This window comes from Rhipicephalus microplus, chromosome 5 (genome assembly GCF_043290135.1).
Source record: "Rhipicephalus microplus isolate Deutch F79 chromosome 5, USDA_Rmic, whole genome shotgun sequence".
NCBI lineage: Eukaryota > Metazoa > Arthropoda > Arachnida > Ixodida > Ixodidae > Rhipicephalus > Rhipicephalus microplus.
In genome coordinates this window covers 39,418,446-39,440,635 of record NC_134704.1, presented here as the reverse complement: position 1 = coordinate 39,440,635, position 22,190 = coordinate 39,418,446, and the positions used below count along the sequence as shown (strand labels likewise).

The 22,190-nt window shown below is 44.5% G+C and overlaps 2 protein-coding genes across 2 annotated transcripts; one reads left to right on the top strand and one right to left on the bottom strand.

Moving 5' to 3' along the window:
- The first annotated feature begins 4,356 nt into the window (after window positions 1-4,356).
- Window positions 4,357-7,223, top strand: LOC119186298 (uncharacterized). The gene is made up of 2 exons (XM_075894303.1): window positions 4,357-4,813; window positions 6,239-7,223. Exons 1-2 carry the CDS (start codon window positions 4,381-4,383, stop codon window positions 7,066-7,068), a joined length of 1,263 nt encoding a protein of 420 aa, XP_075750418.1. The 5' UTR covers window positions 4,357-4,380; the 3' UTR covers window positions 7,069-7,223.
- Window positions 7,224-10,208: 2,985 nt separating this feature from the next.
- Window positions 10,209-13,398, bottom strand: LOC142817240 (cell adhesion molecule 4-like). Its single transcript, XM_075894302.1, has 3 exons — window positions 13,114-13,398; window positions 12,051-12,329; window positions 10,209-10,956 (listed from the first exon to the last, which is right to left on the bottom strand). Exons 1-3 carry the CDS (start codon window positions 13,301-13,303, stop codon window positions 10,862-10,864), a joined length of 564 nt encoding a protein of 187 aa, XP_075750417.1. The 5' UTR covers window positions 13,304-13,398; the 3' UTR covers window positions 10,209-10,861.
- Between the last annotated feature and the right edge of the window lie 8,792 nt (window positions 13,399-22,190).

The window sequence follows — 22,190 nt, the reverse complement described above, 5'->3', positions numbered from 1 at the left end:
CTGTAATACTCTATATAGTACGTTCCTTTTGAAGGTCTTGTTTATTCTTGTGGCAATTGGTTTCATATCTATCTGTTTTCGAATGCCCAAATCTTGTTGTAAGCTAACCACCGGTTTCATGGCCGCTCCCTCGTAGTGGGTAGAAGCCACAAATCAAGCTATAAGCAAGCAAGTAAACGTTTCTCGGAAAAGAAGAAGCATATCGTGTTGGCAAGGGTTGTGAAATATTTCCCTGCTTCTCTGAAAAACACGTCCTGCAGAGCTGGGTTTTCCGCTCGTGGTGAGTGGCTTTGTTACAAGTTCCTTTACCTAGCAGAACTGTGTCAACTTATTTGTGAGAATTTGTTCCTTGATCATCACCATATTCTTGCACAAATCATTGAGCTGCCTTCGCTCCCGAAAGCTCAACCTTCGTACGCGAGATAGACGGTATGTCCGACTTTTCTTAGTTTACTTTGATAGCACGTAGTTGTGTGGATGCTTATATCTTGTTTGCAAAACCACAACACAGTAATAAATAAGACAAAGCTCACAACCCAATAATTTGCGTAGCAAGCCGCTTTTTTTGTTGCCTTGCAGGGTAGTAACACGAAAAAATATAGTTTAGGTGCACCTTGTAATGACGGCCCAGCAACCCATTACCTGATTGTATGCTTCCTCTCGTAGACGCGCGCACGAATTATCAATTACCGAGCTTCAGCGTAAGGCCGCCGCCTTCGTGCCATACTGACCGAGCTCAAAATAAACAGGCCTTGCCATGGAGGCAAAAATGAAAATAAAGTGACTATGTGCTTCTGAAAGCCATACCACAGGTTCCCGGATTTTTTGTGAGAATAGGCGGAAAGTAAACAGCTTTTGAAATGCCAATAAAGTGTTCTCGGCCGCTGTCATATATTCAAAACACTACATGCCGTTAACCCTTGATTGAAGCACGTGATGGTACAAGTATGACGAAAAAAACGTAACGGGGTGTTGGCGTCCCCTTTTGGTGGTTAGGAGAGGGGGAGACTAACCTCCACCCTTTGCCTACCCCGTGTTCCCGCCACGCTTGCTCAGCTTGAATAAGGTAGGTTAACAACAAATGTTAATGAATGTCTGACTTTGGCAAATCAAGATGACTCCTTGCGGTTATTCGGCGACCATACTGAAAGATCTCATCGCTGGCAATTCCTGCTAGGCTGAACAGAACGTTTTCGTTCAGGAAATAAAAATAAGGTCACGAATGCGCAGATAGCGAACGTAAGACACAGGCACTAGCTTACATAATTGTTGTTCAGTAATTGCCTAAAGGCAAATATTGCACACAATCCTGAGGCAGGTGAATTGCCCACCGTTGCTTTTTTCTCCATCGCAGTTGTCTCCAGAATTGGTGGCAAATAAAAAAAATGAAGCGAAGGGCGGCAGAAAAGGGCGAGGCGAGATTATCAGTATCCGCTCCTGAACTAAACGCTCGGCCGAGTGGGTCTTTCTCCAGCGCAGCTGCACCCTGGGCGTCTCTTTTGGTACCCTGCATGACAGGAACGGGACCCGAACCATGGTGGAGAGCTCCAATGTTCGACGTTATGAGCAGCATGGGACTATTATCACCGTTGGCCGGTATACTTGTTTGTTCGTTCGTTTCTTTGTTTTTATTGTTAACGCTAAAAGGATCATTCAAACAAGGAGTTAACACTCAAATACAGCTCTGCAAGAAAAAATTACGTGACATGAGTATAAATATGTTTTAAAGGGCACTGCCTACTGCAAAAATATAAAAAAGTAAAAATAGAAAAAAAACGCACAAACGCACTCTTCGCATCCACAGCGTGACCTTAATTATTAGCGTTTATATTTTAAAAATACCCAATGACCCGAATAGTGAAGAGTATGGAGCTAGTTTAAGAATGCAGTGAAAGAAGTAGAGAAAACCAGTGAATCGGCCAGCATGTATACTCATTAAATACTCGTGGGAAATAGCTATACTATTAATAGTCTATCTGCGTCAATGTAGGTTCAGTGAACCTATACTATACCTGTGCCTCAAACGTGGATTCTGTGGTGATCTGAAAACGTCCGGTTCGTTGATATTAAGCCTATAATTGACAATAAGGAAAAAAAATATTAATTTTTCTACTGCTCTCCTTAATTCTAAGGCAGGAAGATTTGCGTTTCGGCAAAGTTCATTAGGGAAGTGACCGCGACGATATCAGTTAAATATGAATATAGCACCTAGACGTCGGACTTGATTATATTTGCGTCGATTCATTGCCGTGTGAGAGCCCAACGCTATTTTACCATATTTTTTAAAGGGTATTCTTATAGCTGTATATGCTAAGTTTTTAATTTGAAAAGTTTCACTACGTAGCTTGTGCATTGAAGGTTTCAATATTAAGCAAGTAAATATTAGCACTTACATCATGCCATCCCGTAGAAACACATCACTGTCCGTAATGTTTTGAATTATGATGTATATGACTGCAGCGTGAACATTTCAAGTTGAATCATTTAGTGGTTTCGTCAAAGCTTATGACAGTGTTCTATTTTAGGATAATGTAAACAAAATGACTGTGCCTTTAAGGCCGCATTTGCATATACAAGAATGAAAGACTCTCTAAGATTATTTTTGAGCGGCTTTTCACTCTTCTGGCTATCACATTTATTAGGACAAATACATATATCAAACCAAGTCCAATAAATCAATCAAGTTTGATGCCCCGACTACGCTGACGGTGGCTATCTTCGCCGGGCTGGCGTTTTATACACTGTACTCACAGAGAGCTGCAAGTCTATTTCGCGTCTGGTGCTTCACGTTGGCACATGCCAGGCTGATTTCATATGCAATATGCACATAGGAGCTGGCACTTTGAACTTTTCTAAAAGAGCGTCTAAGTTACACACCAACAGCAAAGTATGCTAAATGGGTGATAGCGTGAGCGCTGTGCCATATAAAAATAGAAATTGTACGTGCGGTCTTCTGTAACTATGTTAAATAACGCTCAATAGTAGCGCGTTCATGGAAACATTTCCGGCAGAAAATTCTGTAAACCATGATGCTTTTCGGCGTCTTACGCAAACGTATAAAAGTTCGGCGTATTCGCGTGCGGCCATTTCAGAAACGGAATTCTCACGTTCTATCTACATTAGCAGCAGGCAACAATGCAATGATACGAGAACTTATCCAAAACTTCGGTGCGGTGGTTTTCTGTTTTAGTGATCTCTTGTGCGCATCATGAGACTTCCATTCAAAATAAATAAAAGTTTTATTTACCAAAAAAACTGGAAGGTTGCCAATGCTGGAAGCCGTGAGGACGGCTTGACAAAGACCCTGGTGACCTGTACATACACATGGCAGTAACGCGGAAATCATTCGAGGAGCACAAGTACAAACAAAATTAACCATTCACCATCTCCGTAATAGCATCTGAAATAACTTCACGCAATCAGACGTGGATTATTTTTCGCCCTTCCGACACCTGTGTTTTTTCTTCTCTTGCTGCCCACATTTTTATCTCATTACATCAAGGCTAATTCATGACACACTGTGACTACAAACTCATCTCTTTACCGTGCTTTCGTATATCTCTAACTTCTGGGTATCGGGTCCACGGACACTGGACGCAGTGAACAACGATTTTCGCTTAACCAGCATTAATTTGATTAGTCCTGCCTTGTCGCGTCGAAAACGTGGGCGTCGCGTAAAAGTGTATGATTTGTTGATGTACATGACAAGCTGACGTGAGCAATTTGGCCTCAGTTGCGAGGCTTCTAGCGTAAGAAACGAATGACTTTCCTTATTTGTACTTCCAGTACAATGGTGTTTGTTTTGTACCACGGCATTTCATTTCTAAACCGTCTGCTTGTTGAGTGAAAGAGACATCGAGATATTTGAATGCATGTCTCTTTAATCTCACATTTCAATCACCAACTGTAAAATTCACAGAGTCCCTCAGTCATCCACCGAAGATGACTCAACTGCGACAAGCGTTCATTTTTTTTCTCCTTTTAGTCAGTTGATGTTCTGATTTTCCTTCGCCCCCCTCAAAAACTTTCTACATCTCACCGGGTTTCGCTCTGGTTCAGTGATTGGGCCATTTTTGGCATACCCTTTATTTCATTGGGTTACGTCATGATTACGTCATATAGTAATTTTATCACGTGTTTATTAGTTTTTCATCACTCATATTGATACGGCTGACGTGTGACGCCGATCATTGATTTTGCCATTTTACGAGGCATGCAATACACTATATAGAAAATATGCTCTATAGTAAATCCACCATACCAAGAGCTTCCCCGGATATGATTTTTAAAAAAATTCGTAGGTCTCTGAATATTGTTCTTCTTTTTCTGAAAGTGTCCTTTTTTTCAGATACCAGAGCCACTGATGGTGCCGATTTCGAAATGTCTGACACACTGCGAGGACCGAGTGAGTACAGGTGGCCTGGGCAGAAAATGACACCTCGACGTCAAACGCCTGCAGGGTACCCACATCCAGTAAGGAGGACGACTGCCGCATCTTCTTCGAGGGAAAGACGTTTTCCGCATGGGGCAAACATGGAGCCTGGCTTAAGTTGGATGAGGCCAGGGCATGACGGCAGAAATAGGCCGGGAATGCCTTACAGGATGCCCGGTATGATGCCGGGAATGATGCCTAGAATGATGCCTGGTAGAATGCCTGGTATGGTGCCCGGCATGATGCCCAGAATGATGCCTGGTATGATGCCTGCGATGATGTCTGGTATGGTGCCCGGTATGGTGCCTGCTGCCTACCCAGGCATTACTCCAGGAATTTCCATGGTACCAGGAGCACCTATGATGCCTTCCGTATTACCAGGTAAGAACCCGTTCTCTCCAATTTCGCTTCTTAACCCACACGACCCTGCCTTCAATTTTCAGTCTGTCCGGTTTTTCTCTTCTCATTGTATCATCATCAGCCAAACTACACCGACTGAAAGGCAAAGGCCCCTCCCATGATCCGCCAATCTACATGGTCTTGTGCTTTCTGCCGCCTCGTTATAGCTGCGAACTTTTTAATATCATCGCCAGATCAGACTTTCTGTCTCTCCATTGGGCGCTGGCTTCTGATATAACATGATTGATAACTATTGCATGACTCCAAGAGCCTTGAGCTAACATAAACGTTGCGGCCCTTTGTTAGAGTATGAATTTACGATGTAACAGCCATGTCACTTTCCCGATGGTGGTGCACAAAAAACATAGGCTCAAAAGGAACACACCTGGACACAGTGCACACAAACAACTGAGAATGGATCGGAACAAACAGACATGTGCAACCAGTTGCGTGAATACATGTAGAATAAATTATTACATGAGCAGACTGATCGTATTAATGACCCGTTTCCAGAAAAGCTACCCCAGTGCCAAATAACATGACAGAGGTTTTCGCGACACATGAATCACCGACTTTTTTGATAAAATATGCTTCTTCAATTTCACGCGCTACCCTGAATTTAGATTTTACTGTAGTGTGGCTGAACGAGGGTGCGCAACCACATTCGCTACAATCTACAGGAATGTTTCAGCTCGCCTGTCACTTTAGAGAAGCTTTGTGATTCAAAACCCTGTTATTTATATAACGCCATTTCTGTTCAGCATAACGCTTCACACACGAAAGCGGAATGTCGTACGCCACAGCAACGGCGTAATCGACTTTGTTTTGCACCTGTCCTTGACCTGGCAAAAACCCGTGCCTTGTTTCTCACCATCGGGCTTCCTCTCCACAGCCGTGCAAACGCTGCCTAAATTGTTGCCAGCCAAAAGAAAACACAATTCTATACCTCGCTCCAGCTTTCTCTAAACGGTGTGAGACACCTTGTTGGTACACAACTCTTGCTACGTGAAGTTGTCGTATTTGTCGACTGACTGTCACGTTGTGAATTGATGTTGTTATTGTTAAGTGAAACTGCCTCAAATAAAGCATGAACAAGTGGACATGTTGTTAGTTCTGTGTATATTTATATCTATTTTCATTTGCGCTGTTTTACCTATGTAAATGTATGAGCTGGCTTGTACTCAGGCATAATCGACGTGGTAGTTGGTTGTATATGGGCACGTTGTCTTAGTTGATGTGCAAACAACAGAAGGAACATCAGCCTTCACCTCGAGCCAAAATATTTTGGCGTCATTGCTGCTTTTTTTTTACTAGGCCCCGTTTCCATGCATTGTTATCCAGTTAAGGTTGTAGTTCCACCTATTATCACTTCGCAAGTAACCAACACACAGCCTCGTATCGTCACAGTGCCGATTGGTGGAGGTACCAGCGGGGGCGGTTCGAGGACTACCGTCATACCAATGCCACTTCCGATGCCGATGCCCCTACCTCTGCCATCGCAAGGTGGTGGCGGTGGCCAGGGCCCAGTTATCCTGGCAGGCACGTCCCCGCCAGCTTCTGCTGCCCAACAAGCCTACCCTTGCCCGGCGCCTTGCCACCAACACTACGCTGCTCCTCCTCAGCAGGAGCCGCCACTTAGTCCTTTGGTGGACGCGGCTGCCGTTACTATGATGATGCAGCAGATTCGATTGCTGCTGTCTCCACCACCAGTACGAACGCGGCACTCTAGACAGCGATCGCCTGAGCAAGCCGCTCCTTCTCCTCCGGCACCCGCTGCTCTGGGCCCTGGTTTGCCTGAATGTCATCTCCCTTTTCAGTCAATCTTACCTCCTCAGGCACCAGCGGAAGGAGGCCCTATTGACTTGGTGGCCGCTCTGCAAGCAATGCTGGCGCAAGCAGAGGGTGTGGATAGCCAGAAAAAGCCCTCCAAGGCGACTGGAAAAAGAAATAAAGCTGGCAAGAAGGCCGAAGAAGACGCGGAGACGAAACATCGCATGGACGGGGGCAAAAAGCCTGTGGAGGAAGGTAAGGAAGCGAACGGTGAAAAGGATAGGGAAGAAAAAGAAGAAGAGAAGCAAAGTAGGAAGAAGAAGGAAACTGAAAAGCAAGGAGATGAAGTTAAAAAGGTTGACAGCACTGACGAGAAGCTCAAATCTCCGTTGACACAGGAGGGCACGACCCCTGGTAAGGGGCCAGACCCTAACGCCCCCGCTTTAAGCCTGAATTTTCAGAGGTAAGGCAAGACAAATTTCTAATGCGCATACGCTTAGTCTGTTATCCTTGTCTGCACAGCATCGTGATCATCATAAGCCTGGCTACACCCACAGCAGGACCAAAAGCTTTTTCTATGTTTTGTAAAATAATTTGATCGTGTGCTCGCTGCCATTACATTTTCATCACAAAATCTTATCTGCCCACCTGACCTGCCGCCTCCTCCTCGCACGCTTACTTTCTCTTGGAATCCAGTCTGTTAGTTTTAATGACCAGTAGTTATCTTGCCTTAGTCCAACATGCCCTGCTCCTGCCATTACAACCTGAAAAGAACCTGCAAAATGTTTTCAACGTGTTTACAAAACGCTGCGGATCGGTAGTCAAAACATCGTAGAACACGTGAGCCAAATACTTTAACGCAAAGCACCCGGCCTGGAATTCACAATTCTCAAAGCCAACAAGAAAGCACTGCCATTAACGAATGAAGATAATTAAACATAGTTTCATTCACGCCTGCAAACTAAGAACTGTTAGAGTTATGAACAGTTTGCGAGGAGGGCTGTGGACATCGCTATCATATCACGGTATTGATGAAGGACGCCTTCATGAATATTTATACAGTTTTCAGGTTAAAAAAAAGCTGTCTATAAATAACCATGTGCACTTGCAATCAACCACTGCAGCAACAAACACTATGAGGGTGATAATTCTGTTCCGCTGTAAAAAATGGATTGTGAAAAAGCGATCGTCAGTGCCTTTGAAGAATGATGACTGCCTCACTTAAACAGCACAATTTTTCGAGCGCAGCACAACCGAGCTTGGAGATCACCTGCCGACGTCCGATGATGCGACCGTAATTGCAAGCCGTAATGGTTACATCCTCTACGCCTGCTTGGCTATCATCATTTGCATTCTAGTGTTCGTGGTTGCGTTGGCTTTGGTACCTGCACTGCTTCAACACGCAAAAGGTGCTACAGCTTTTTATCTCGATGTTTGCCGATAGAATGTAGAATTAACGATGAAGGAACGACAGGAAGAGTTTTCATAATCAGGTGGTGACTTCCCGACAACGGATGTCAATGCCGACGTACACTGGTGTAGCTTTTTTTTTTTGATGAAGTAGAAAGCAGAGAACATAACATCATTCCCACCCTTACATTTGTAGTGAGAACACTAGCTTAGTGAAGCGTCAGGTTCCTCTAGTTGCTTCTGCCATTTCTTACATATATTTATCAAGGGTGAGTCTTTAAGGTAGAAAAAAATTACGCTGCAATACAGCTGCTGTGCAGGCATTCCTCAAGGTGTTCAAGTTCAAACTCGAATGAAACTTTAAATTGCTTCATAATCTTAGACATCGCTGATAGAATCGAAACGTTTAACAAGAAGTATCAAATACATACATACATACATACATACATACATACATACATACATACATACATACATACATACATACATACATACATACATACATACATACATACATACATACATACATACATACATACATACATACATACATACATACATACATGCATACATACATACATACATACATACATACATACATACATACATACATACATACATACATACATACATACATACATACATACATACATACATACATACATACATACATACATACATACATACATACATACATACATAAGCCTGTGGTGTACTTATTTACATGATTTTATTCAATGTACCCTCACGGGCATGAGGATTTGCTTATCGGTGGCACTTGTCTGTTGTTGAAATCGAATGAAAGTACACGACTTAAGGTATCGTCACACAGCCACATTCATGCGAAAGTTGTGTTCTGTTCCCTATCAGAAGTGAGGTTGCTTTTTCGTTATTTTCATTTGCTCTCATTATTTCCTACTATTTCCTAACTACAGCACTACATTTATTGTCTACAAAAGAGACCCCGTTGCCGGTCCAAACTTCATTAAGTCTGTTGGTTTCACTAGGTTTTCTCGAAAACAAGAAACAAGCCTGTGATTTCGTGGCAGAAAAGCACGTATTTTGATATTCTGCTCCAATAACACAATACTTTATTTCAATATAAGCCTGGACTGATAACTACCTCGCAATACGCCACACATGAATTACGTTCTCAGAGTTTCACACTAGTTCACGCATACTTTCAGGAAAAAAAGATAAGAAACACTCGGCCTTTCTCTATCTATATTTCGTTTACGCAGGAGTCGTTGATTTTAGAAATCGCCAGGACTTGGAATCAAGTCCCACAGACTGGAACGATACAACACTCATGGAACATGCTACTGACCATGGTACCACAACCATGAACCCGTTTATGGACATCGTGGAAACCTTCGGCGAAGTCGGTGTCGGTGATGGTCTGCGAGATTTCGAGCTGCCGTCGCCAGAAGGTCCACACAATACAGCGGGGTTCGCGCTGGATTGGCTCATGGGGGCTGGGGCCATCGTTCAAGCTACAGCGTCCAAGAGACAATCTACTCGCCGCTCGCTTCCTTATTTCAACGAGCGCGGACTACTTCAGAATACTGCAAGCTCGCAGTTCGTGACGAAGCAGCCTTCGAAGCTGGGCCTAAAAATGGCGGTTAGCACACACTTCGACTTGCCGCTCCCTCTCGCGGAGAGTGGTGGTGGCGTGGACGCATCTGTCTATCACTCGCTCTTCAACAGTACTGAAAGCGTTAACTTCGCGTCTAGCTTGACGCCCGAGTCCACACTGTCTTCAGCACCTATATCGGTCAAGGCATTGATTGAGCGTACTCTAGCAGCGACGTATATTGAGGAGGTCGCAAATGCCGATGTTCAAACCAGGCGGAGAGTCGACAAATTTCTCGATGATCGCATGCATCGAGACAGCGCAAGCACTTCTCGGATGTCATTACCTGGCGAAGGTGGTCCTGCCGTTTTCCCAGAATCCGCATATGGTGATGACATCTCGGCCGAATACCAGTGGCCTTCAGGCCTTCGAAAGACGACCACCAGGAAGCGTCGAATCAATGTCACTCTCAGCTTTCGGTTACCTCAGTTGCCTACGCTGAACCATCGGAGTATTATCATCCGCGGAATGCTTCGTGATTCGACATACAGAGAGTATCGACTTTCGCGCCATAACAAGGACGGCAGAAATTACGGGATTTAGAATTACTCCAACGGCTATCATTTCCTTTTTTTATTTCTGCTAAACATGTTCAACTTGAAGCCACACATGTGCTCATTCGGGTTTGGTTTTCGGAACATTTTCATCTTCTTTATTTCTTTTATTATATAAATCAATTATGTGGATTCACAGAAAGGCTGCTTGTAGTATTTTTAGATATGTGTGTGCATTGAAATTCAGTTTATTCGGTAAGCAGCGATTGTGGATTTTGCAAATGACCCTGTCGGATTTAGATGGTTCCTCACTCACTTCATTATTGCTATAGAGAAGCGGGGTTGGTTGACGTTCTTGTCACGCACTGATGTTAGATTTTCTTATATTATAGAAAATGTTAACTGAATAAGGGCGCACACACAGACACGGACACTAGAACAGGAAATTGCACAGAACAAGACCAATTAAAAACTATTTCCAAGAGCAATTTAAAGAGCTTTCCAAAAGCACAGACCAAGAGCAGGTATTCAGTTAAAAGATGAACCAATCACCCGTGCTCCTACAATATATAAAATATTGCTCTTACGTACATTTGTGTGCGCTAATCGTCATTACTGTTCTTGGATTAGTTTGTTGATATTTCTATACTATATGACGCACTTAGGGTCTATATTCTTAATAAAAGAAAAGCTAACATCAAGAGATCGCCTAATGTGCGCGCATCAGAAATTCTGGACTTGCGATGTTAACGATGCGAGAGCAGATAGTGCGATAACTTGGAAATCAGCTGTCAGTAGCGTCGACAGGCCATCGGCTCCTGCAAAAATGAAAAGAAATAGCGTATTTGTGAGTGTGTTCCTTCATTCGACACTTGGACATCTATTGTTTTCCCGCAGTTATGTTGCAATGAGAATTTAAGCGCCCCAGATTTCATACATTATCATTTTTAATTTCTTTCAAACACATTATATACTTCGTCTGCCAAGTAAGGAAATTGTTCAATTTCCTGTTCGAAATGCGCCATATAGGATGAAAGAGTGTCGTTGATAGGGTTCACTATTGTATTGCTATTTTGAGCTGCTATTTGCAGAAATAATAGAACGAAACGTAACCATACTGATTTCAAAACAAATTGCTATACAATTTTGTCATAAAAGCCATACACTGAGTGTTGCTCGCAAAAATGTCTACATATCCATATGCCACTTGGCGTGTGGTGACATAAACAAATATTCAGCTATATTTACCCACCCCAACCGACATTAGTCTTGTTGGAACCACCATTACATTAGTTAGCACTAGCACGTATGGTATGGTTACCCAAAGCGACAGCTGCTTTGGCAAACGCCTGTACTGACTGTATGGTAGCGCTAACGGCTACGGAAACTCCACTGTTTTGCCTTCTTTTTAAAGTACTGTGGTGGTGTTACAGCCCTTGTTACGGTGTTACGTTACAGCGCACGGGTTTACAGGGGTGGTGTTTCTCGAATGCTCACGCTATAAAATATGCGCGACACATGTTGCATATACTGTAATCCTCGTGTAGCCTGGAGACGGGAGGGGGGGGGGGGGTCTCCACCATTCAGTCGATTACTTGTCAGTCGATCGCATTGTTCCTTCCCAACTGAATATTTTCGCACTTAACGTGGTTTTGTACGACCTCCAGGATCAGCGCACCTTTGACGAAGCGATGATACCCCGTGGCGACATCATTTGACCTCATGTGATACAATATTCTGACGACGCGAATACATAACAAATTTACTAGAACTTGACGTCGTCGCAGCATTACGCAACGGGCGACCAAAATGACATGAGGTTTTTGTACCACTTGATTCGCCCGCCATACTTCGCTCAAGAAGTCAACTCTACTAGATTGTTGACGCCCTAAAGAAATGACGTTATTCTTACCAGTAACAGTGACGGTGACGAAGTTGCTCACTGCCACACCACAGCTGTTCCAAGCGCGGCATTGGTAGCTTCCCGAGTCGGAACGGTCAAGCTGCGCCCTAGTGAACGGAACCGAAACAGTCGGGACACTAGGCGCTCGGCTGATGCTGAAGACATGGCCATTGAGATGCCAGCTCACTTCGACTGCTGGGGGATTGGAATCAACTTCGCATTCCATAGAAAGGTCCTCTCCGGAAACGATCTTCGTGGCGTTGACTCTCAGTCGGAGCGAGGGTTTGTCTGCGGTTTCAAAAAACAAGATTACATAAGCTATGCTTCTCAAACGCATGGCCCACGATCCTCTAGCAAGTGACTCAACCCGTAGGGGTTCTTTTCATCCCATATTCTTTTTTTAATTTCTTAATAGGTATGTACATGAGCTGCACAGACGTGACAGATCACAAGTGTACTTTTTAACGCATGCGGTCGTAGTGCGTTAAAGCATAACCATAGGCAAATAACCTGGACCGAAATTTTGAATAGACGTATCGATTAGAGTCATTCTAGAGATAAGTACCGACATGCTGCTCGAAACATGAAGTCCCGTCAAATTTCCTTCACAAATTTCCTATATGGTAAGATATGAAAGAAGCCGTTCTTAGAAATGTCAACGTTAGCGAACATTGTCCCACAGTCGTAATGCGGGCCAAGTTTGAATTGAAACACGTGTAGAGACACGATTGATTATTACTCAAGGAATGTTGCTATCTTCGTAACGAATGGTTTTTGAATAAGGAATATAGTGTGCTTCTCGACGCATGCGCCGCTTGAAGTTTCATAATATCCCCTTTCTCTTCAATGCATACTTCAGTCGTTTCACAATAAGCCGAACAGTTGGCAGTCAGGGCTAGTCCACTGTGCACCTTGTCCGCGTTTACTTTGTGCTGTGTTTTACTATGGCGAACCGGACACAAGAGATGAGTCTGTATTTGCTGGCATGCCTCCTTTCTTCACGAAACCGTATCACCTACAGCACAACTTTCGGCCTTCTAAGATTAACGTACAGAGAACAACACAATCTCACAGTGAACGTCGACGACGAAGCTGGCGTTCAGCCGGTATTCGGTGACTGGATGAGCGACGACGCACGTGATCGTTTTGCCTCTGTCCTTAGCGGACACCGTCAACGTCAGCACGCTGGTGGCAACATCGGCATCCTCCTGTACGTGGGTGAACGTGGCGTCCTGGGGACCTTCGTCACCAACGTACCACATGACGAGGGGAGCGGGTCTCGAACCCAGGACCTCGCACTCTACGCTGGCGGGTATACCATCTTTGAATGGCCGAGCCCGGATGTGCACTGATGATGCAGGTGCTGGAACGGGGAATAGCTGTGCATTGCAGGTTCTGTGGCTTTGAACTTGGCATACACGTACTCTAAATTCAGGACACCAGAATTTCTGAAGCATGCGGAAACACAAGTACAAAGTAATTCTAGAATCTAATTCCTTCACATCTAAAGCTACAAGTGTTTGAATGGATGCTCTAAATGTGTTGTGAATGGTTGTAAAAGGCACTAGATAAATTTCTAAAGCCGCCTAACGCTCAAACGTACAAAAATATCTAAGCAGGTGCACGAATGCAACTACCACAGTCATTCATTGTTCTGTATCCTGTATACTGCAAATGCAGTTTTGTAGCCCCACTTGTCATACTTTGCTACAGCCTACCATGAATACGAACAGAAGCCTGCCATACTTACCTGGCTGTCGCAGTGTAAGCTTTGTCGCCAATAAGGAAAGTCTGAACGTGGCTTCACCCATGTTCTGTCTAGTTTATACCAAAACTTCCAACACATTGCAAACATTTTCCACGCACGTAAGTGCTGTTGTTTAGCGCATTAAATGGACGGAAGGTTTTACAGAATACTTTTTGTTTCATCAGCAGCGTTGTTGAAGCTCTCCGTCGTGGGTGATTCAATAATCTACGCCCTCAAACGTGTGTATGCCAGTAATATGTCAACTAAACGCTAATAAGGTTGTCAAAGCTTCGTTGTATGGGCATAGCAAGAGAAGCTTAGAGCTTTTTTAAGTGTTGTAGTAGAATTGTTCACACTCATAGTAAAGCGCGGCGCCCCTTGAACGTGTCCCTCACTTTACTCTGATAGTAGCTATCAATATAATAAGTTGAAGACATTTCACTGTGGGAAGTTGGATAACCAGTGGATCTTATACGGACACACTCTTTGCCAAGCACGACCACGCCAACGCAGTGGTTAGACTCTACTTATGTGGTGAAACACGTACGAAAGACTTAGCGCTGCAGCCAAGTTTTCTGCGCAGCCTTTGAGGTCGTTTTGCCTCTTAGTGATCGATGATGTCACATCATCACAGCGTGGTAAGATTTGTTGATTGTGGCATCAATACATGAAGTTGACGTTTTCTAAGAGCACGTCTCGTGGCTTTTCATTTATGCTCATGGAGACATGTGGATGGAGGTGACAAATTGGAAGCGTCCTGCAACACTTGTTCAAGCAATCGTTGAATGACTACAATTAATGGGCTTATCACCTCAAGAATCGACTGACGCTAAAATATTAAGAGTCCGTCAAGTACGAGCGAATCTATAACAATCCATCGCGCGCTTTAGCCGTTTTCTCTCTCTTTCTGAACCAATGAGTAGGAAAAAACTGCATATATTCCTGTTAATCAGCGCGCGTCATAATTTTGAGCCCCCCCCCTCTCTCTCTCTTTCTGTCTTTTTTTTTTTTTTTTACAGAGCGTTGCTTACTTTCAGTGTGCCACGGCATCTCGTAGTATATGGGTCGGTATCAGCGGGTAAGATAACTGCGCAGTCCTCGATGCTGAAAACCCATTAGCCACGGGCAAGATTTATAGCTTTATGAGAATTTATTGCAAATTCCAGGCCACGTGCAGCGGTTGTGGTCTGTCGATTGGCAACCTTTTGTGGCCATACTGAAAGAACGCTTCGGGTACCTCTAAGCAAGTGTTTCACATACAGATACGCTTTGATAAGCGCGTTTCCCTTTATCTTCATAGGGCGTCGTCTTCAACAAGAAAGATCCACTCACTCCAGATCTCGAGCTTCACGGTGGTGTTCAGTGTGGCTCCCAAAGCGTTGGTAGCAACGCACGTGATAGGGGTGTCGCGGTCCCTCCTTGCCAAGTTATGCCTCGTGAGCTTCGACTGCGTAGACATGCCTTTGACCTGCGAATGACCCTTGCCGAGTGCGGGAGCCGAGTTCCAATACCACGTTAGCCGGAAATCTGCAAAAAATGATACAGCCTAAACGCGAACCATAAAGTGCGTCAACTACATCAAACGCATACAATAAGTAGCCTAAAAGCAACAAGGGGCTCATAGGTGTGCGTAGGGTGCTCCGTAAGAGAAGAGGTGCCCCCCCCCCCCCCCCCAGTTTTACTTCCCAATACTATGATACGATTTTGAGGGGTGTTGAAGTCCAGGGCTCCAAAACGTCCGATCATCTGGTCCTAGCTTGCAACAGTACACGGACCTATACCATTTCGCCTCCACCAAACTGAGACAGCTGCGGCCGGGATCAAACCCGCCACCCACGGGCCAGCAGCCGAGCATCAATTTAACTGATTCGTGATGGAGGACCATGCCACCTCTCGCTACACTACTACACAAGGCACTCTCAATTTATTGAAAGACGGGAATAGCACTGCTGTATGTTCACCGCTGTTGGCTTTGCAGGTCAGCATCAAGGAATCACCCTCCATGTAAGGTCCTGCTATGCCTTGAACTTCGTCTCCCTTCTCGTCAAATATGGTCGGCTGGTTAGTGGAACCTGCAAAAGGAATATGGGCGTTAGTTATAGTGTATAATAATCGTCATGTAATAAAGCAAATAACCTGGGGAATATCCTGCACGAGAAGTTTTTTGTTTTTTTCACTGCAGGCGAATTGTCTAGAATAAATAATTGTAGCGTATAGGAAAATATTGCATTCTTTCAGCGTGGAAACTAATATTATTCTTGCTATTTCCCAATTTTTGTGATTGGATTTTTGGGGGCTATGATTCTCTGCGGTCAATTTTTAGTGGCTACCTGGTCATTGCGGCTTCCGGGACAATAATTCTGCAGACAATTCCTCTGTCAAGGACAGATGCTGTAAGACAGCTTCGTCACTTGGCACGTAGGTCATGTTTGCTGTAGTCGAACATCCCAAGCATAAGACCCATGAAATAAACCCTCAACAAGAACTTCGACCTTCATCTGAACACGGTCGACGTGAAGCTTCACTTCTTCGTCGGCTTTGGCTGGGGGTTGCCTTCACAAAAGCATATACAACCTTAAATAAAGTGACCGACAGTGCGGCATGTGAGGTCTGTGGCACCGAAGAAGTTATCGACCATCTGCCAAGCCGTTGCCCTCTGTTTCTTTATGAGCGTCTCTCATAATCATATGGTAGTTTTGGGACGTTAAACCCCACATATCAATCAATTAATGTTTCTTTATTAGAGACGAAAACTTTATGACGCGTTGCTACAATTGCACGATCGGCCACTCTCTGTGCAGATGCTGCGGGAGCACCATCCTTGCCTCTCATCACCTCAGAAGGCAGTCAAAGCTTTCTTGAGTTTTCTGATGACTACGATGCTCTGTGAACACCTTTGACTTTTGCATATTACCAGTGCCTCATACGCGTCTGCCCATGTACTGACAATTTCCTCTTATCTTTCCCATCTCTTTCCTCTTTCTCTCATCCTTGTGCTCCCCTTACCTATATTCCCCCAGCGTAGGGCAGCAAAACTGTGGCTGGTTAACCTTCCTACCTTCTGTCTTGTAGTTCTTCCTTCCTTCCTCTTTTTCTTACTGTGTCAAGGCAAGCACCAGTATTGAAAAAGAAAAGTGGACGAGGTAGGATGTGACGGGTTGAACGACTATGGCTGACTGCATGTCAAGATAATGCATTGGTTTGCTAAGAACAGATAATGAATGTGATGCCATGCATTCTGTGTTGATATCGGTGCCTGTAACATACATGGAACCCAAATGTGCACGTTTCATTCTTTTCATTTCTTATTGCGTACAAGTTGTCAAGTCAAGAAAGAGACGATAAATTTTGGCTTCTTAAAGTTTTATAAATGGTATATTATAACTATAATTAAACATTATGTTGGTGCATCGTCGATAGCTTTCTTATATTTTTGAATTCAACTTTTGTTTCACGTTGAGCTAGATGAATCAGTGGAAAATCATTCATTAAGGTCCTGCAAGAAGCACGCGAACGCGCTCAGGGCTCTTTCATTAGGACTAAGAGGCCTATCCTAACAGCCGCATCGCTGGCTAAGATAATGCGTTTAACTTTGATCAATTCCTGCAAAAGCCTACCAAACCCACCCAATAAATCGTTTGATTAAAAATACCGAGGGATATATGCTTTACCTATGCCTTTCACTGCCAAATCAATGCAGGTACGGAGCAGTTAACTGTACTGACGTAGGGGCGATAATGGGAGCACGAAAATCAAAATGGTGTTTGTATTGTCCGTTTGTGATCGTGAAATATAACGAGTATATGTAAAAATAGAATCGTGCTCTTGCAGGTTTTTTAGGCTTCAACAATATTCTGGAAAGCCGTGACAGACACGTGTTGTACACGTACGGCTATATACTACACCGATGGGCCTGGTACTTCCCACTGGTAATTTCAGCTTTCACGTTCGTCTTCGAAACTGATACTCGCTGTGCATGCCCCTGGCTTAGGACAGATTGCTCACGCGAGAAGCTTGGATGTAATCGGCCTGTGGTTGATAACAGCACAACTCAAGGCGCAGTGCGAAACCCTACGCCTGCTCCTAGCCAAAATCAGATAGCAAATGAACGCCCTAGCTATGAACGGCCAGCTATAGATAACAGTAGAACTGGAGGCGCTGCGCTAAAACACACAAGTAAAATTGTCTTGAAGGCGCAGAATCGGAATCTCTAGCGCACATCCCGACATTGGTTGCGCGTTTGGCCGAAGTTTATGGGGTACTGCAATTTCACGGGAAGCCAGACATTGCTCTGGTCGATAAGTACATCCGTGGACACGTCTGTGTAGAGCACGCGAACAGCCGTTTTTTGCTCGGCGGGGAGAAACCTTGGGTACAGTATCAGGCTCTCACGTGGTCAGCTTGACAACTAGGCGGTGCATCCTCCTGATACATTACGTCAGAGCCCGAATCTGCCTCAAAGTTTCTGCCCGCAGAGCAAAAACCGGTTGCTATAGCGCTCTACACAGACGTGGCCATGGCTGTACGCTTGCATCGGTTGCAAAATCAAGGCAGAGATGCTACAACTATTGTACTGCAGATAAGTCGACAAGGCTCACTTTTACACACACCTACGACAAGCACGGCAGTGGATAAAGTCCGGGAAGCACCATCCTTAAAGGTCGCCTTGCAAACATAAGTCCCTTGGTCTCGCGGCTTCAGCTTCGTCATGGTCAGTGCCGGACTGTCTTCGTGTCCACCGCGGAAGAATGCCCTGCCCTGCCAGTCGGGGCGTGGACGATGCTGATGAGCGGCCTTGCGGTGAGTGTTCTGTAAGCGCCACAAGTGGCCGTTGGTTAGTTATAACTTGGCGCAACAGCATTGGAAAAGTTTTTCTCTTCGTTCTAATGACAGGAGAATGGTACGCTTTGAAAAAAAAAGGAAAAACACCATATATTAAGTAGGTTTTGTCGCGTATAGCTACACCAGTGGAGCGCGTGGCCAAGCGCACTCGATGGTGATACAACGGCTCCTTGGTAGAATGTTTGTGTGCTATCAGGGAGAGGTTCGGCTTTTCCGGTGAGTGCGCATCCCCTCGTTTTTACCGGAGTGATATAAGCTTCTGCAAGAACGATTTCGATGACCGAAACAAGCAATGGGCATTCCCAGGAACGGCCTCCCTTCCAATAATTCGAAAATAGAACGCTTTCGACGCCACTGTACAGCCTTGCAGTGCAATCGGCCACGCGCTTTTGAGGTGTAGCTCACACTCAGCGCAATAGTACCACCTGGTGGGGGGTATTCATAGCTCGAACATGACGCCACAGACGCTGGTTCTTCACTTAGTATACTTCTAACATGGCGATCTGGATAACGTCAAGTCGGCATACCCTTGCGTCATTGAAACCCGACGCCGTGGTCTAGTGGCCAAAGTACTCGGCTGCTGACCCGCAGGTGGACGGGATCAAATGCTTGCCACGACGGCGGCATTTTCAATGCAGGCAAAAATGCTGTAGGCCCATGTGCTCAGATTTTGGTGCACGTTAAAGTAACCCTGTTCGTCGAAATTTCCAGAGCCCACAACTATACGGCGTTTCTCATATTCATGGTTGTTTTGGGACGTTAAACCCCAACAGTTGTTATGGTGTCAGGTTACCCGGTTCATAGAGACATCGAATGCCGCTGTAGGCGGAAATGTTGTAGGCCCGTGTTCTCAGATTTGGGTGCACGTTAAAGAACCCCAGGTGGTCTAAATTTCCGGAGCCCTCCACTACGGCGCATCTCATAATCATATAGTGGTTTTGGGACATTAAACCCCACATATCAATCAATCAAATCATCAATCGAATGCCGCTGTGTAACAAACATCTGCACGTATGAAAAGCGAGAGGGCCTGCATGCAACGCATACTGATAACATGAACGTGACATCGTAAAATTCGCGTCAAACAATGTTACTATATACTTTAATATGGCGTGTTCAACGACGTCAGTTCCAACTATACGTCATTTCATATCTACTTTTATCACTGGTCGTGGTAAGGGTACAATAATTCAGCTTTGTTAGGCCTTCATGATAGCATCTTAAATATGTTCCCAATAATAATTCGCAGCCAAGTTGCATATAGATGGCTACTGGCGGATCACGCCCGCGGTCAAATCATAAATGCATGTGATAATTTTAGGTGGCCCTCATCTCCTCACTACCATCGACGACTCTTTCACAAGTGTCACGATGCTGTGCGGTGGCTCCTCCCGCTAATCGCCGAGCCTCTTTGTCTCGTGACATCTTGCTTGCGTGGTTATCAGGAGTTGCCCTTTGAGGCGTGTCGTTCACTCGGACAACGAATAGGGGTGATAGACAGCAGCAACGCGTAGAGAAGTGGCAATGGGCATGAAAAAGAAATGACGCCGCTGGCTTCACTGACTCACATCTCCATAGTCGTGGAAAGGCCCAGAATTTCTCGCTAGACACTTTGGAAGCTACAATCTTGATGGTGATCACTATCGGCAGCGTTTTTCAATCTGGATGGTAGCCACTAGTTATTGATTGATTTGTGGGGTTTAACGTCCCAAAAGCAGCCACTAGTTAACTGTAGCCGTTACGCTACAGTCATTCATTGCAGTCTCACCTTCTGGATATCTTTTTTCGTTATAGTATACAACTGAGGCTTCAATTGTCCAATGCGCTGCCGTCTACACGGGAAACCAACTGCTCCTTCCAGACTCTCGTTCCTGATTTTTCTCCCGCGATTTGAAACATGTTTTGTGTACACAAACCTTTGTTCAACTGATACTTGGAGGGTCTAAATTGAAACTTGGAGGCTCGTAAGGATTCGCACAATTTGAAGGCGTTGTTGCATAAATTCCTGAAATTACATTACAATGTGTAATAATCCATACAAATTAACTTTCATTTTTCTGTCAGCCTACAAAAGACGATATTGTTTAGATTGAGTATGTTCACATGATGCTGGAACTTCGATCTTGAACGTCATGCAGAAAAGCTTTTATATCACACAGTTTGGTGAAGAACCGAACCACTGGTCATTTTTTCATAACCTCTTTAGTTGTTTTGTGTGTTCACTTGACAGTGTTCTATACTATGCGTTGCCAATCACTCCAGAAAATAGTTCTCATTGTGGCGAATGAGGAAGAGGATGACAAAATAAACGTACGCTAGGCTCACTGCTAGGTGACTATTGGACAGTGAATGAATGCTGAAAATAAGAACAAAAGAGAATTGACGTTCCTGTGTGTGTCTTGGTGTATAGTAAATATTTCCGCCAAGTGCAGTTACACTGTCGTGAAACCTGGGGAAGTGCGTAGCACAGACTTCCCAGCAATTCCCTTCGTGATTGCGCGCTTGCTGAAGTGGTAGCGACCTCTCTTTAGCGGCGCCACTATCCACCACAAGTTTCAAGAGCATTTTTTTCGGAAATGTAGGTAAATTATTCCGATCGATTCTAGGTCATTTATGTAGTTTATATATTGGGTTACATTGTTAGTTCACTTTCACTTGTTTTGAACAATGCTGGCGTCATTTCATGTCTGTCTTTACCGTTGCGAGACCATGGGGCAAAAGACAGTGGATGAACACGCAAGGCCTTTTCGGTGCTGTCCTGTTAAAGGATTCCTTCTTTCTTTTAACACTCTTTTTTCAGGCTCGGCATTCAACCCGACAATATGATCCAGAGGTCATGACGCTCGGCTGCTGAATTTAAGGTCGCGGGATCGAATCCTCGCTGCAGCAGCCACATTTTCAGTGTAGGCGAAACTGCTTCAGGCCCACTTACTTATATTCAGGAGCAGGTTAAGGAAGCCCGAAAGGTCAAAATTTCCGAGGCCCTACCCTACGGCATCCATCCTAATAACATGGTAGTTTCGTATGTTAAGCCCTAACAGTTATTATTGCTCGCAATTGTAGAGTCGCTGGTTTGGTTAGGTTTTGCCGGTCGCTCCAGTCCAAACTTTCAAGAGAAGAAGCTGTGGGTTGCACAGCGCGAACTCACTAGCATATCAAAGAAGGCTCTAAATCGGGTTTGTTCAACGAGTCAAATGAGCTTGACGTTGTCTTCCTCGTACACTAGTTATTTTGGCTATTGTTCGAGGCCCGACCATTCGCTTGAAGTACTCTCTGACCTGTACGCAACCCGAGCGCGCGCGAAATCCCCCCGGACTTTAAGAGTTGGAACTGAAATCACGCTGTTTTTTTATATTCGGTATTCGAATAAAGTGTACTGGAACACAATGTAACGCTATACTACTTAGCCAAGAAACAAATAATTTATAACAACGCTTAATAAACTAGGTCTACAAACAGCGAGCATGGTTTTTCGCTTGTTGCATTGAACTTGTGACAGGTTATAAAGTCTGGTGGTCGTTTATAGTAGGTGCTGATATGGTGATTTCGTATTGTAGTTT